The sequence below is a fragment of the Lygodium microphyllum genome, chromosome 13 (genome assembly GCF_053477565.2).
Source record: "Lygodium microphyllum isolate KBCC chromosome 13, Lygodium_microphyllum_v1.1.10, whole genome shotgun sequence".
In the NCBI taxonomy this organism is placed as follows: Eukaryota; Viridiplantae; Streptophyta; class Polypodiopsida; order Schizaeales; family Lygodiaceae; genus Lygodium; species Lygodium microphyllum.
Window position 1 is genome coordinate 120,909,085 of NC_141147.1, and position 15,126 is coordinate 120,924,210.

The following is a 15,126-nucleotide window of genomic DNA, read 5'->3' on the forward strand; positions in this document are numbered from 1 at the left end:
ATAAAGAATATCCAAGTAAAAGTATATGGGTTGATTCATATAGGTCGGCATGAATGAGATCAAAGACTCCTTTTGACCTAGTACTTCTTGAAAATCTAGTTATTGATTTCTTTCCAATGCAACATGTTTCACAAACTTGGCCAATCTTTTGTAGTGATGGTATGCTCAAAACCATGCCTTGAGACTTCAATATGCACATGCTTTTGAAATCCAAGTGTGTGTATCCTTTATACCAAAGTTCAATAGGAGAAAAAGGAGTTGTTTCTTCATCTTCTATGGCAACAAATGTTGAATGTGATCTATCAAGTTTGAAGAGCCTCCTATGCTTCTTTTCTTTGGCTACTACTTTTTTTATTGATATTTTGTGTCTTTAATGAGACATTGCTAACCTTCAAGCTCCAATTTAGATCCTTTTTCAATCATGAATCCAATTGAGTGTAGGTTCTTGGTCAACAAGGGTACCAAGAGAACATCTCCAAGTGTCTTTTTCAGCCCAATAGATATATCTCAGTTACCTACAATAGCATTAGTACTATCTACAATATAAGTATTACCATTGTGACTAGAATCCAACTTTGTGAAATATTCAACATGAGAACCCATGTGCAAGCTTTTCCCACTATTGATCCACCATGGTTCTTCTTTGATTCCAAGGTCTTTATTGTTAGCTTGTGTAATCTCTTCAATAGAGAGTAGAGAGCTCTCTTGAGAGAAACACTAAGAGCTTTCTTCTCCATCAACAAAGCTAGTTGATTTTCCCTGCCAATCAGCTTACTTCTTTCTATAATATTTCCCAAAATATCCATATTTTGAACAATAATGACATCGAATCGAGTTATAATAGCCTCTACCTCTGAAGGAATGGCCTCCTCTTCCATAAGAAGACTAATTATCTTCTTGATATAGTTAATTAGTGTGGTGGCTAGGCATGTCTTCCTCTTCCTCTTTGAGCATTTGATCTTCCTCTTCCTCTTGCTAAAAAGAGAGCTTTGTCAGTTGTGCTCGTATGTATTGCTAGAACTAGCATTATGAATGGTTTTTGTAGCTACTTGCCTTTTATCTTCATCCTTGAGAATCTATTCCATCTCATTAAGTGAGAGTTTTTCCCTCAAAATGATGAGGCCTTGTACAAGTCCTCCATGTCCTTCCTTCAAACCATGAATAATAATTGTAAAGAGATGATTATGTGTCATTTTATCTCCCATAGCAATGAATTGTTGATACAGATCCTTAACTATTTGAATAAACTCTATGGTAGACTCCTCATTTCTCTTTGCTCCTCTCAAGGCTATTTTTCTTGATGTACTTTTTTTTATTAATATATGTTCTTCAAGGTCTCCCAAGATTTCTTAGAATCCTTCAAATATATTAGATGGTTGGGAATATCATCCTTGATACTCAACTTCATCATATGGACAACAAACATTGCCTTCTTGTCCCAATTGCCTAGTTCTTCTCCAATAATCTAATTTGGTTTTAGTCCATCCATTGATAGTAGCTACTAGCAATCTTAGAAGAAGATTGATTCTATCTTCACTTTCCAAGTTGGCATAGTTGGTGCCATTCACACAAATAAAGCTCATACTAGGCAAGATCTATGATGCTTGCTCTCATACCATGTAAAAAGGGGACATGAAATAGAAGAAGAGATTAGGCTTAATCAATCAACATAACAGTGATAATCAAACGTACTATTTATATAGACAAAATGTGATTTTTGATAGAGACAAAAGTGTTTTTCCAAATACAAAATCACCTCTACAGCTGTAAAAGCACTATTGATACAGTCAACTATTTAGTAAAGAAGGGTAGTCAAATGTGTAAAGAAAACCAAGTGTATTTTTGAACTCAATCAATATAATCAAACTCACAATGAAAGCTTGATAGATATATGATGAAATATCAAATATAATGATAGTGATCTTAGTCAAATTTCCAAGTATAAGAGATGGGCTAACACCCAAACCCAAACCTAGTAGTAAGGAGCTCAATTAGCTTTCATACAATGATAGACACAATGTTGAGAGTGTAGACTATGCTTAACACCACTCTTTCTCTGAATACGGCATCTCTATGGTGTCTATTGTTTGATGTCACTATCACAATCTAGGACAACGTTGGCTAGGTCACAATTTGGTTGCTCAAAATAGTTGATATAACTTTCTACTTTGAGTGAATCTTGAGCAAATCTTTAGTAGCTAGATAATTGATTAAGTGGGAAATAATATTTTTCCTAATCTAGGATGAGATCATGGTTGTATCTTCAAATATTCAACTCCCCAAGCAAGTAGGTAGATGCAATCCATATTTCTATTCATAGAGGTGACCATCCACCTTTCATGGCATATAGAATAACCTACAAATCATATCTAGAAGATTCCAACAATCAAGTTATAGTAACATTTCATCTTTCTAATGGTCCAAAAGTTAACAATTAGATTTAGAGATATCAACTCTGCAAAACTATCTATGATTAAGGATAGTAACCAAAATTCGGTCCTTGATTGAAGAAGAGTTTTCCACCTTTCAATACTATGTGTAATAAATCAAAAGGGGTATTCATAGGTCAATTGTATGACCTCAGGAACATACTTTTACATCATCTCTCCACTATAACATCATCCTTTACCTTTGCCAATCCAAAAGCATTGTTCACACCTTAATGAAGAGATGGCATAAATTTGCATTCTTTAATACTAATAGTCATGAATCTAATAGCCCTTGATGTGCCATTTTGAGCACGAGTATAGGCCTCATCAAAGGGATCCTAAAATATTTGAAAATGGAGTACAATGAGAACATGCTACCACCTACTTAATGATCTAGTAGTTGAGTCTCATTGTTTGAAGCATACTAAATCTTAAATGAAGGCCATTTAATATGCCAAGGAGAAATATTCTCTTGGGATTGGATAAGAAAATAGCATAGCACTTGATATTCTTCTTTAATCAAAATAGTGATCAAAAGGATGTCACCACTTCTTGAGTTTGAGCAATGCTTGGTTGTAAGTGGAATATTTCTACTATGGTTAAGTGAGCTCCTTGCTGTCATAAATCACAAGATGGCCATCAACGAGATTAAAGTTGTCCAAGTTTAGACAAGCTACTGTTCAAAGAGAGCACACACTTCCAAATCACACACGGGAGTATATGCAATGGTCCTTGCAAACTAAGAGAATATTACTCTAAGCAAAGGAAAAGAGCATCTACATATCATGCCTTTTATGAGTTCCTCAATCAACTTTTGAGCTCACCTAGATCTATCTGAGCTATGTGTTAAGGCAATCACCAATAGATGAAATGCCTATCAGCTTTATCTTCTAGTATGTGGCAATTAGAGAGATCACTAATATAACAGACAAAAAAAATATCGACTCCAAAATTGCAAATTTGAGTCGAGGACTAAAGCAATTTGCTTTTAAAATAGTAGTTTTACATTGGATAGACAAAGTGAGACAATTCAAAACAGAGGCATTAGGAGGGAGTAAACCTCATGCATCCTTTGGCCTATCAATTAAAGTATTCATGCTACAAGCACCCCGCAACAATATATATATGGTGCCTAGAAGCAAAAAAAATGTTTTGAAATAAAAGAAAAGCTTGATCCAAGTATTACTAAATGCTCGGGGGCACAATAACTACACCATTCATGACTTTCAAAAACTAAATAGTGTTTGATTACCTATTGCCATGTGCAAAAAAAAATTTAAATTGCTTTTAGCACCTATACTTCATATGGTGGCGATTAAATCACTCGTCCCCTATTGCTATTGGTCCACCTCAGCATTCTTTATTATAAAGTTGATTAGAGCTTAAACTTACAAGGCCCTAACAATACTTACCAACAAAGCCCCCAACTAAAATCATCCCTAGTGATACTTGGCCATACGTCCCTAATTATATTCAGCCATAATTATACTTATCCCAAACATCCCTAACGAAAATAACCCCTTACATACTTATCCAGGAGCTCCCTACATTGTGGCTGAGCTGATCAGAACACCTCATTCTGAAGACACTTGGAACAACACTCTCTGCACTGTGCTTGAGCTGATCAAAACACCTTACGCTGAAGATATGACATTTCTACAAGTCACCAACCAGTACAGAACCTAGACCCTAAATCAACATGGTGAAAGTTGAAACAGGATATGTTTAGCTCTAAGAAACATTTTGATGCATCACTTAAAAGGTTTGGGTACATCACTACCATAAATCGATACTTTTGAAGGGAAAATATCCATGCCCCCTATATATCATTGGTTAAAGTTTTGTGTAGTTCACTACCATAAATCGATACCATTAGATCTCATTAAGACCATACGGCAACCAAACTCCAACCTGTTGTATAAAAGAACTTGTGTGCAGAACAGAGGAATATATAAAACAGACGCCTTGTCATTTACTTGACAAAATGTTTGGAAGGACAAAACCACACAAATCACATGGCAAAAGAATCAGACAAGCCATTTGACCGCACAATAGGCTTCTTTATGCAGAAATGCAAACAATTGAACTCTGGATTAATTTACACACAAGATCATATTTGCCTCGGGCACAATTGGGAGATGTACAAATAAGAGTGTGTTTACAAGCTAAGAGAGAACTTCATAGCACATGCATACAAGAAAAAAATTTCATGGATTTTATGTATTCGTAATGGAAGGTGGCATCACTCTCGTGAGAGAATGATGTATTACAGATGGAGGGTGGCATCACACTCTGGTGAGAGAATGTTATGTCTCCTGCTCTTTGATGGCAAGGTGCATCAAAGAGTCAGAAAGGCTGTCCAACTCTATGGAGAATGCAGCCATGCTGCAGTCAAAAGACTGCCCAGCTGGATATTCCTTAATTGAGTTGTCGATATCACACTCCCCTGCACTCGGTGATGTCAATCTGGTTGATCGTGGCTTAGCAAGCTGCTCTGCTGAGCTTTCCTTCGTAAGGTCATGTGAAGCTCCCACCTGCTTCTGGGCTGGCAGCTCCTCATTGGTAACATTGCTCCCACCTTCATTCATGGTCAACCCATAAACAAACTTTGGTATGAGGGCATTTCTCAACAGATTTTCCAACTGTAGGCCAACATTGCTCATTCTAGGACGCTTTTTAATATCGTTATTTGCACAGTTCAGCCCAATCTTGCTCATTTCTAACATTACTTCTTTATTGTAAGACTGCCTTCGAAGACATGGATCAATAATTTCCTCAAAACAACCTGCCTTAATACTGTCTATTACCTGCATTGCAACCATGCAAAACCTTTTGATTGAGTTTCAAAGTGCTAGTTCAAAAGTTGATTTTATGAGGTAAACTGTTCAATCCAGATAATTGTGCAGACATGGTGCATTGCTTTTCACAGAGAACTTACCCAGTTGGTAATATGATGTTGTGATCGTATCCTAGAATGATCAAGAGCTGGCTTTGCGGTTACTAGTTGCAATAGTATCACTCCAAAACTGTACACATCACTGAGTGTGCTGAGGTGAAAGCTCGAGTAATAATGTGGGTCCAGATATCCAGGAGTGCCCTTGATTTGGGTGCTTACATGGGAGCCACTTCCATCCGGCCCCCTCTTTGACAAACCAAAATCTGACACTTTAGCTCCATAAGCATAGTCAAGAAGAATGTTGCTGGGCTTGATGTCCCTGTGAATGATCACTGGGCTGCATCCCTCATGTAGGTATGATATGCCTGATTACACCAATTAAATAATCAAACACGTTGAATCCACCTGATTGATTCCATTATGAATGCCAAAAGGCTGATAGACGTGTGCTTTTAAGCGCAGAATTTAAACTACAAGGTGGAGCAATCATGTCCATGCTTAAACCTTAACCAAGGATGCAAATAAAACCGTGTAGAAGAAGTGATGCCAAAGTCGCAAGCAATTTGTAGTGTTAAATTCATTCTGAAAACAAAGTGGCACATCAAACATGCTTATAGGCAACTCACGTGGCAACTTTGAACAGTTGATATGTCATGACATCCTGCTGCATTCACAGAAGAGCAAGAGAAAATCTTATTAGCGACAGGCAACAGCCATTTTCTAGCTTCTCGTGCCAGTCACACCCCATCCCCATGTTATTGCCCCCTCTCAGTGTAAATGAGAGGGTCCCTCGTGTATAAGTAGTCCGTGATCTATAACTTGACTACATCTGCCCATCCAAATATATCATGCTAAACATGAGCTCCCATCTATGCCAATATTGTCTAGATGACCCTCAGCTTACCATCTAAATGGCAAAAGCACCCTCATCAAACCTCACAGCTCATTGCCTCTAAAAAATGTCCACATAGACCTAGCTTGACAAAACAATGTCTAGGAAGGAGTTGAATAGGTAAATACCCTGCAAAAAAGGTCTAAAAAGGATATCATCTTGACTCTAGGCAAGTGGCCTGCTGAAAGGGAGGCCAAAGAAGAAAATGCCAGGGAAAAGCAACATCAAACAGGTTCTTTACAAAAGGTGCTGCCTGCTAGTTGGCTTTATGTGATTCACATCAACCTGCTTGTATAATAGTTCATACCCTACCTTTCAGTTCCACGCTCTATGATTCGATTATCCAGCTTCTGCTTTAGTGTTTAAATGCAACTCTTGACTTCATTTTCTCTAAAACAGATAGGCAAACCCAAACACTCACGAGCGGTTCATCCCCCCTCCAAAAACATCAGTCAAAGAGCAGGTAAGAGCATGTGTGCCTGATGGGTTAAGTATGGTTGGACCATACTTTTTGATGGATACCTCGATCGGAAGAAATGAGGTATCATCAACATTCTTATTTCTTCACCTCTTGGTACATTCTTATTGCAAGCCATGGATGCGGGGCAAAGAGGACGAAGAACTACAGACGCATTCATATACTCACATATTTACCAAGCTATCAGTAAGGTAATCTTTTTTTAATTTATAACTCAATGATTTGTTACTCATTTTATTCTTCGATACTCATAAATCATAGTTCATTTTACCTCTTCATAAACCTCTACCTCTTTATTCTCCATCGTGATTTATAAATCTCTATCTCCATGATCCATGATTTCATCATAACTCAAATCTATTCCCTCTTTCCCTTATGCCATGTAGGTTGGTGTGACCAATGTGGTACAAGTGGTTACCAACACTACTTCTAATTGTTGAAGGATGGGCCGTCTACTTAAAGCGGAGTGCTCATCCATTGATCTTTTCATGGAAAACATAGGGTCATTGGAATGGGTGAGGAAGATTGTTGGGGATGCTTGTCTGATTTTTGGGTGAAGAGGTGAGAAGTGGGGGCTGCCCTTTATAGTGGGTTGAGGTGAGGGAGAGGAGAGAAAAAGTTAGAAAGAGAAGAAGTTAAGACTTAGAAAGAGCCCATCAGCCAACATTCATGTGCAACCGGTAAAAATTTGAATTCGTGCATGATCTGGACTCTGCATCGGTAGATCCACTGGGCACCTACAGAAACGCATCCATCATTGCCCAGAACCATATGGAACGTTTGTACGGTACAATACCGTACGGAACGTTTGTACAATACAATACCGTACGGAACATTCCGTACACGCACAAAATGCAACCCTGACATGGTAACAGAGCAAGGTTCTCTTCCACCACATCATCATGATACTCCCGAGCCTAGCACATCGAGACACTCAACGGAGTGGGCTTCACAGCTTGCTCCTCCATCCGACATGGCTGGGGAGTCTTCAGACTACGATGGAATCCACAGACCATACGAGATCTCAAGAGCCGATACACTCTCATCCTCATATATCGAGCTCAACAACAAATTAAAGGCAATTTTGACTTTCCCCCTTAGATCGTTTGGTGTTTGTTGGGGGGGGGGGGGGGGTTGTGGGGTCATCACATCCCTTCAAGACCACGTATAGGCAAGAGCAAATCTAGCTTTGTTTGTATGCACATTTCAGCTCTCCCTAAAGTTTGTGTTATATTTTTACCCAGAGCATAATGCAAGTAGCATCGAACTTGAAACAAGTTAGTAAATTTATTTTTGTCTAGCCAAAAGCATTTAGATTATCGAAAAACGCTCCTTTCTACTTTTGAAATTTTCAACAAAGATCTAAATAAAATGTCTATGTCAATATTATAAATCTATGAAACCCAAGTAGAATAACTTTAGGCCAAATCCAAGTTTAAGCACCATTGCTGCTTAGGCTTTTTACCTTGTCATCACCAAAAACCCCAAATTACCGAGGTAGAAAATTTTGGCAACCAACAAAGGAAAATAATTGAGCTTTGATAAATGACTGCAAAAAGATTAATGAGAATTACTCCTCGAAACTCTTATAATATCGGTCCTCTTACAAACTATTTGACAACCTAAAATCTCTATTCACAACATCTTGATATCATGAAGCCATGACCCTCAAGTTAGTTCTAAGAATCCTTCAAGACTTTGTTATTAGTTGGCATTTACTAGACTTCCATCTTCCCAGTGATGATTGACGAACTTTGTTACATGGGACGCTATTTCAAGCCAAAAGTGCAGCATTAATTCAACAATTATGCCATCATGCCTAGGGTACTTTTTGGCTCTTGTACCTCTTTAATGGATCCCTTAAATCTCCTTGAGAACATGCCTTGAGAAGCAATGCATTTTCCTCTATTGCTACTACCTTGTTTATTGGTTTTATAAATTGCTCTATGGCTTGAAGAGCAAGAGGACCCTCTTCTCATAAAGAGATTGGAAATATGGTGCCATCATCTTGCTAAAGAAATACCAAACTCTTAATCTAAAGCTCCCAATGAATTTTAAGGGTATACATTGTATGTCTAGTATTAGCAGTTATCAAGTGTCACTGTCCAAGAACGCATTTGAGCCAGTAGATGCTCCATTGAGCTAAACACGATATGGGGCTCTAAGAGAAAGCTTCTTTGTAGCCACCTTAGGCCTAGCCATCTTTCCTACACAGTAAGGGTTCCGAAAACTCAATGAATAAGCTACAGTGAAACCTCATACATAGTGCTTAAACTTTAAAGCTCATTCACATAGATCACTCTCTCTTTCTCTCTCAAATAATCAAATGTATACACTTGATTAAGCAGCAATTTTTCTTCCAAATTCAACTGCCTCCCTTAAGCTTTCTTTGTCAGCTTCTTGAAGACCTCTTCTGCCTAGATCATTTCCTTCCTCTCAATGCCACATAGCCAAAACCCTTGCAGAGTCATACAACGTTGCAATGAGTGAATCAAGGTACCCTATAATATGCAGCTTGTTCCTTGTGGACAGCAAACAATTCCTCAATCATCTACACATCCAAGCTATTTTGGGGGTGGATTAGTGTTTTAGGCTAAGGATGCCACTACACCAACCAATGTTGGCATGCAAAATGCAACTTGTTTTCAGCCACCTATTCTAGATATCACGAGGACATGAAATTTTGTTACTTTGCTTAGCATTTGATTAAAAGTTAATCAAATGTGCTAAAGTGACTTACAAATGTGAGGTACAAGTTAATTATTTCACACTGTGGGACCCAAGAGCCCAAAATATCAGCTGATGCCAAAGGCAAAAGTTGCAATAAGTTATGTCTCATAGGTATTAGGTGATACCCGATGCCAAATTTTAGCTTGGACAAATTTATCTACCACTAATGTCAATGGTGACACTAGAGACTAGGCATTAATTAATTGATTAATGCCGATCTAAGAGCTAATTATTAATAACTCCTTAGAATACTTAGAAGACAAATTGGCCTAGCCAATTTAATTACTGGCTGGTGGAATTATTTTTCTAAGCACTAGACTAATTATTAAATTAATTTTCAAAATTAATATTCTGAAAATTAATTTCATAAGCTGGATAATGCTGAAAAATGAAATTAAAAGGCTACTACTTTGCAAAACTTGCCTATGAAAGTGAAAAAAACGTTTTTGGGGGCTGGTGAAAGTCTATTCCAGCCATTGTGAGAGAGAAGGAGACTATTAGAGGACAAGGAGATACTACTAATGTGATTTGCAGCCACCAAGGACCAATCCTACAACAGGCAACATTAGTTTAGAGCCTTTTAGGAATAGGTGACAACAGCCCAAGGTCCTTCTGGTACAGATGACAGCACATGGGAGGGGGTATTAGCCTTTATGGTGGTCCTAAGCTGTAGGTTACAACTTCCATGGCTACTTGGGCAAGGCAACTGCAATTTTTCAACCTTTCTTGCAATGAAACTCTGAATTTTCTCTCTCTACAACATTCTCTCTCATCCTATAGCAATCTCTCAAGTTATCTCAACAAAATCCAACCATTTGAGTCATCAGAGGTGAAGATTTTGAAAAATCTCTGCTGTAAACCCTAATTTACAACAAAAATAAGGGTTTGACGATCACCTTGGGATGCATACTCAAAATTTAAGGTCTAGAACTCGAGTTCCAATAGCTAAAATTAAAGAATTTCAAGGAGATTCAAGAGGCCAACCAGCCCATATCAGATTTGGGACTTAATTTGTCTTTCAAGGAGCAAGGTGAAAACCAATCCTTAAGCAAACCAAGGGGCAAATTGATTTGAAAGCTTGTTGGTTAGTTTTGACAACAAGAGACACTTGGATTTATGGAGAAACCCTTCACCCGCAGTTTGTGTTTTTGCGTTTCTACATTTTGCGTTTAGGGTGACTAACTGTGCCTATTTATAGACCACTCTCTCATTCATTCCTTACAACTGATCCTTCAATCCATCACTCCCACTCTCTCTTCGTCAGTCTTCTAACACTCTCTCTCTCCTCTTGTACCACCATCTCCACACACTCCTAGCACCAACCTTCATCTCCAATTGGTTGCATTTATGGTGGCAATGTGCTCCTCTTCAGCTGGCGTCCATCCTCCATTGTTGGCGACAGTATCTTCTGTGTTTCTACACCTTGCGTTTGAAGTCCATACTCTCTTGGCGTTAGCATCCACCCTATCTAGCGTCATTCTCCACCCTTCTGGCAACTCCACCTTCTTGCATTTGGCTGCCATCCAGCGTCTCTCTCTAGAAGACGTCACCTTCATCAGAGGCAGTTGCATCTTGCGTTTGGTTCATGGCTACTTCCCACCCTTCTGGCGTCACTCCAACAGCTGGCGTCACCTCGTCAGGCTTGTGTTTGCAGACAGAGGCTTCATCAGCTATCTCCCTGCTCATAGGTACCACTCTTTATCCTTGCATTTGCAGATTCAGAGGCTCCTCGCCCTTCGACGGCAATCTCCCTGCTCCAGGTGACACCTTCTCATCCTACGTTCGCAAACTCAGAGGCTTCTTCGATAGTCTTCCTGCACTCTAGGACTTCCTTTGTGCTATGGCACCCTTGTATCAGATTCACTTCATCAGCATGATTCATCTTCATCATCTTCTATGTTTCTTTTTTCTCTCAGTGTTTGCCGTACACACACTCTCTATCCCTCACAAACCCTACTATCTCTTTGGTCACTTAGTCATTTTGACATGGTATCAGAGCCGGAGGTGCTCAGAGAGCCACAAAGATATCCTTCTCATCAGAGAAGACAAAGACCGGTGGTGGGTTCGGCATCAACATTTGATTTCTCTATCATTTCCGTTGCACATTGGGAGATAACCTTTTTGTCCCTCCCACCCTCCCTTCTCCAGTTTGCCACACCCGTACCATGGCATCTCCACCGACAGATTGCCCTTCTACTGGGTACTATTATTGCAGCACGAACGGTCATCCCCCCGAAGACTATTGACTTCGACCTTTGCTCCCCACCCCCCGGAGTATACGCATCTCCCACCTGGCACTCCTTGTGCCACCTCTCCGTTCTGGGCCGCAGAGATCGTTCTACATTAGCTATCAAAGTATTATGCTTAAGGCGATAAGCCGCAATCGACGTGTACTAAGTCCTTTCGAGCACACAGAGGCTCTAAGACCTTACGAGGCGATAAGCCCTCTTAGAGACCACCCCACTGCACAAAGGTTTTTCCCACCCACTTCCAGGTACATGGTTTCCACGGCCCACATCTCCTCTACGATCTACTCTCCTGAGAGCCTACGATTGTTCCCCACCCTTGGCTCATCTTGAGCCTCCTTCTCCCCCCCCTCCCCCCCCTCCCTCTTCCACTTAGATTCAAGAGGCTACTTTTGGGTGCTTTCCAACATCTTCTGAGCCCCAAATACCTTCTTCAGCACAACCGGCGGCACTTCCTTCGTCATCAGATGCTTTGCAGTCTGTATGCCATGAGTGGTTGGATTCCCTTTCTCTCTCAGACTAGGATTCAAAGGGGGATTTTCTTACTTCACCCTCAAAGGGGGCTTCCAATTCTTCGGCTTCAGAGGGGGCTCCTACTTCTACTCCTTCTGATTCAGAGAGGGACCCAATGTGCCATGAAGTTCTTCACACAACCCCATCTTTCACTTTCGAGGACTGGCTCTCCTTTGAGCAGTCATTTCCTCTACTCATACCCAAGATCTAGAGGATCTACCTAGATCAGGGCCCTTGGATCTTTAGTAGCGACTTGGTGGCTAGGCCTTCATATCCCTTCCAGCATGGAGTCACGGAGCTGGCGGCTTCTCTCCCGAGGTTGAGTTTCGGGTTCTACAGCTCATCTAGTCTCCTGACTATCTTCAAAGGTCCCCTTTCAAGTGGTATTCTCAAATTACAGGGTGGATCTTCTTCGTCCCTTGGTCAGCATGGAGTCAACTCCCGAGATCGAGTTCGGGTATATCCTTATGGTTCTCGACACCACACAAAGTCCGATATTCCTCCTATGCATCGCATGTTTTCATCATCTTTGTACTAGGGCGCTTGAGCAAGTAAACAATTTTCCCACGAGGAACACTGTCCAAGTGGCACATGCTGCATGAGCATTCTTTAGTATGTAGCATTGCATCTCCACCTCACTCTTCTCTTTCCCTTTTTGGGCTTGAGAGGGGGTGTTGAGAAACCCTTCATCTGCAGTTTGCGTTTTTCGTTTCTACGTTTTGTGTTCAGGGTTTGCAGCCCCAAAAAGGGGCGCCACCCTAGACTAATTGTGCCTATTTATAGGCCACTCATTCATTCCTCACAGCTGATCCTTCAAGTCTGTCACTCTCACTCTCTTCATCAGTCTTCTAACACTCTCTCTCTTCCATCATCTCTCTCTCTCCACTCCTACCACCATCTCCACACTCCTGGCACTAGCCTTCATCTCCAGTTGGCTGCATTTATGGTGGCAGTGTACTCCTCTTCAGGTGGCATCCATCCTCCATTGTTGGTGACAACATCTTCTATGCTTCTACACCTTCCATTTGGAGTCCACACTCTCTTAGCGTTAGCATCCACCCTATCTGGCGTCATTCTCCACCCTTCTAGCAGCTCCACCTTCTTGTGTTTGGTTGCCATGGAGGTTCCTCACCATCTGGCGTCTCTCTCCAGCAAGCTTGCGTTTGCAAACGGAGGCTTCATCGGTTGTCTCCCTGCTCGTAGGTACCACTCTTCATCCATGTGTTTGCAGATTCAGAGGCTCCTCACCCTACAACGGCAATCTCCTTGCTCCAAGCGACACCTCCTCATCCTGCGTTTGCAAACTCAAAGGCTTCTTCCGCAATTTTCCTACACTCCAAGGCTTCCTTTGTGCTATGGCACTCTTATATCAAATTCACTTCAAAAACATGATTCATCTTTCATTATCTTCTGTGTTTCTTTTCTCTCTCAGTGTTTGCCGTACACAATCTATGTTTTCCCTCACAAACCCTATTGTCTCTCTTGTCACTTAGTCATTTTGACACGATGAGCAAAGGAGATGAGAGAATCTAAATTGTACTCCATCCATTTGCAATAAAAGCTAAAGAAATACCGCAAGGGGCGACGCCACTTTTGAGGCCAATAGGTTGTCCATTGTCCAAGATTAAAGTCATAAAGTGTGCATTTTTAATTTACGTGAATTAATTACTTGCTATAATCATGTTAAGTCCAATTATTTACCACCCTATCTACGAAGAAAGACTGGCTTCACTTGGTGTTCAAGGGAGTTATCATGGGGCATTGCAAGCCAAAATGCACACTGAAATGTATGGTAACATTGATATGCAAACAGAAATGCAAATTGGAATGTTTGGTCAATTGGGAGGCCCTACTAAGCATACAGCAATGGCATCATCGAGGCCACCATTTATGCAACCACTAGAGTATGATAACTTGATACCTTTGGGTAAAGTTAAAGACTACAAAGAAGATGGAACAATAGTCCAATTTGAAACCTTAATGATATGCACAATAAATTAAAGGCTTTGACCTTCATTCAACAATTTAATGCAGCCTACTCTGGCGGCAAATTTTTGGAGCATTCGAAAGTGCACAAGACAATCACTTTCTTAAAAGGGAATGCACTTTAGTGGTGGACAACCCTCTTGATGCAAGGCAAGGCACTAACTTGGGTGCATTTTACACAAGTTTTCTCTTCCCAATAGCTCACAAACACTTTTAAAATGGATACGACTCTGAAGAAGATTGTGGAGGCACCGCTTCGATTTGCACTAAGAAAACACAGAGTGTACAACCATGACAAAAACACAACAAGACAAACACAGACACAAAAAGCAAAACTCAAACCCTAAACACAAAACTCAAAACTCAAACACAAACAGAAGAAGGGCGAGAAAGAACACAACTCTGAAGTGAATGAATGTTGTAAATGAATGTAAGAGTATATAATGCGTCCAAGGGTAGAGCAGTGTGTCGAAGAGTGACGTTCATCCGAGACGGATCCCAAGTCTGTGACCATCAATCAAAGTGTCGAAGTAAGAAAGAACACCAAACATTGATCACCAAGAGGTAGGCGATTGCAAAGGATGATGCATGATTATGAAAGTCACAGCAGAAAGCTAAAAACGTAGCAGTAGGAGTGCTACTAAGAGAAGTGATGTCGCCAATTGCCACGAGGTGATGGAGAGACCTGAACGCAACGACGGAAGGTCACCTAATCAGGGAGATGGACTGTCAACTGTCGCCTACACACTGGAGGTATAAACACAAAAGACAAATGATGGTGGAGACGTTGGCGATGAAGAATAGGGTCAAACGCAGTGGAGGAAAGGACACCAGACAGTGGGCGATAGCTAGGAGAAAGACGCCAGGGCACTGCAAGGGCTGATGGAGAGAGAGTAGCAGCAGTCGTGAAGGCTAGATAGCCACGTGATAGAAGATCGATGGCTGAAAGCTCTACT

The 15,126-nt window shown here is 40.6% G+C and overlaps 1 protein-coding gene across 6 annotated transcripts in view; it reads right to left on the bottom strand.

Annotated features, from left to right (window-relative positions):
• Window positions 1-4,462: 4,462 nt before the first annotated feature.
• Window positions 4,463-15,126, bottom strand: part of LOC148027135 (putative serine/threonine-protein kinase PBL22) — a 29,221-nt gene continuing 18,557 nt past the window's right edge. For 5 of the 6 annotated variants that reach the window (XM_087691667.1, XM_087691666.1, XM_087691668.1 and 2 more), the window contains 2 exons: window positions 5,368-5,690; window positions 4,463-5,236 (listed from right to left, as the gene is read on the bottom strand). In XM_087691667.1, coding sequence (XP_087547793.1) covers window positions 4,736-5,236; window positions 5,368-5,690 — 824 coding nt within the window. In that variant the 3' untranslated portion in view covers window positions 4,463-4,735. Of the gene's footprint in view, window positions 5,237-5,367; window positions 5,691-5,951; window positions 5,990-15,126 lie in introns of those variants that run through there. The other variant, XM_087691671.1, reaches the window with a different exon arrangement.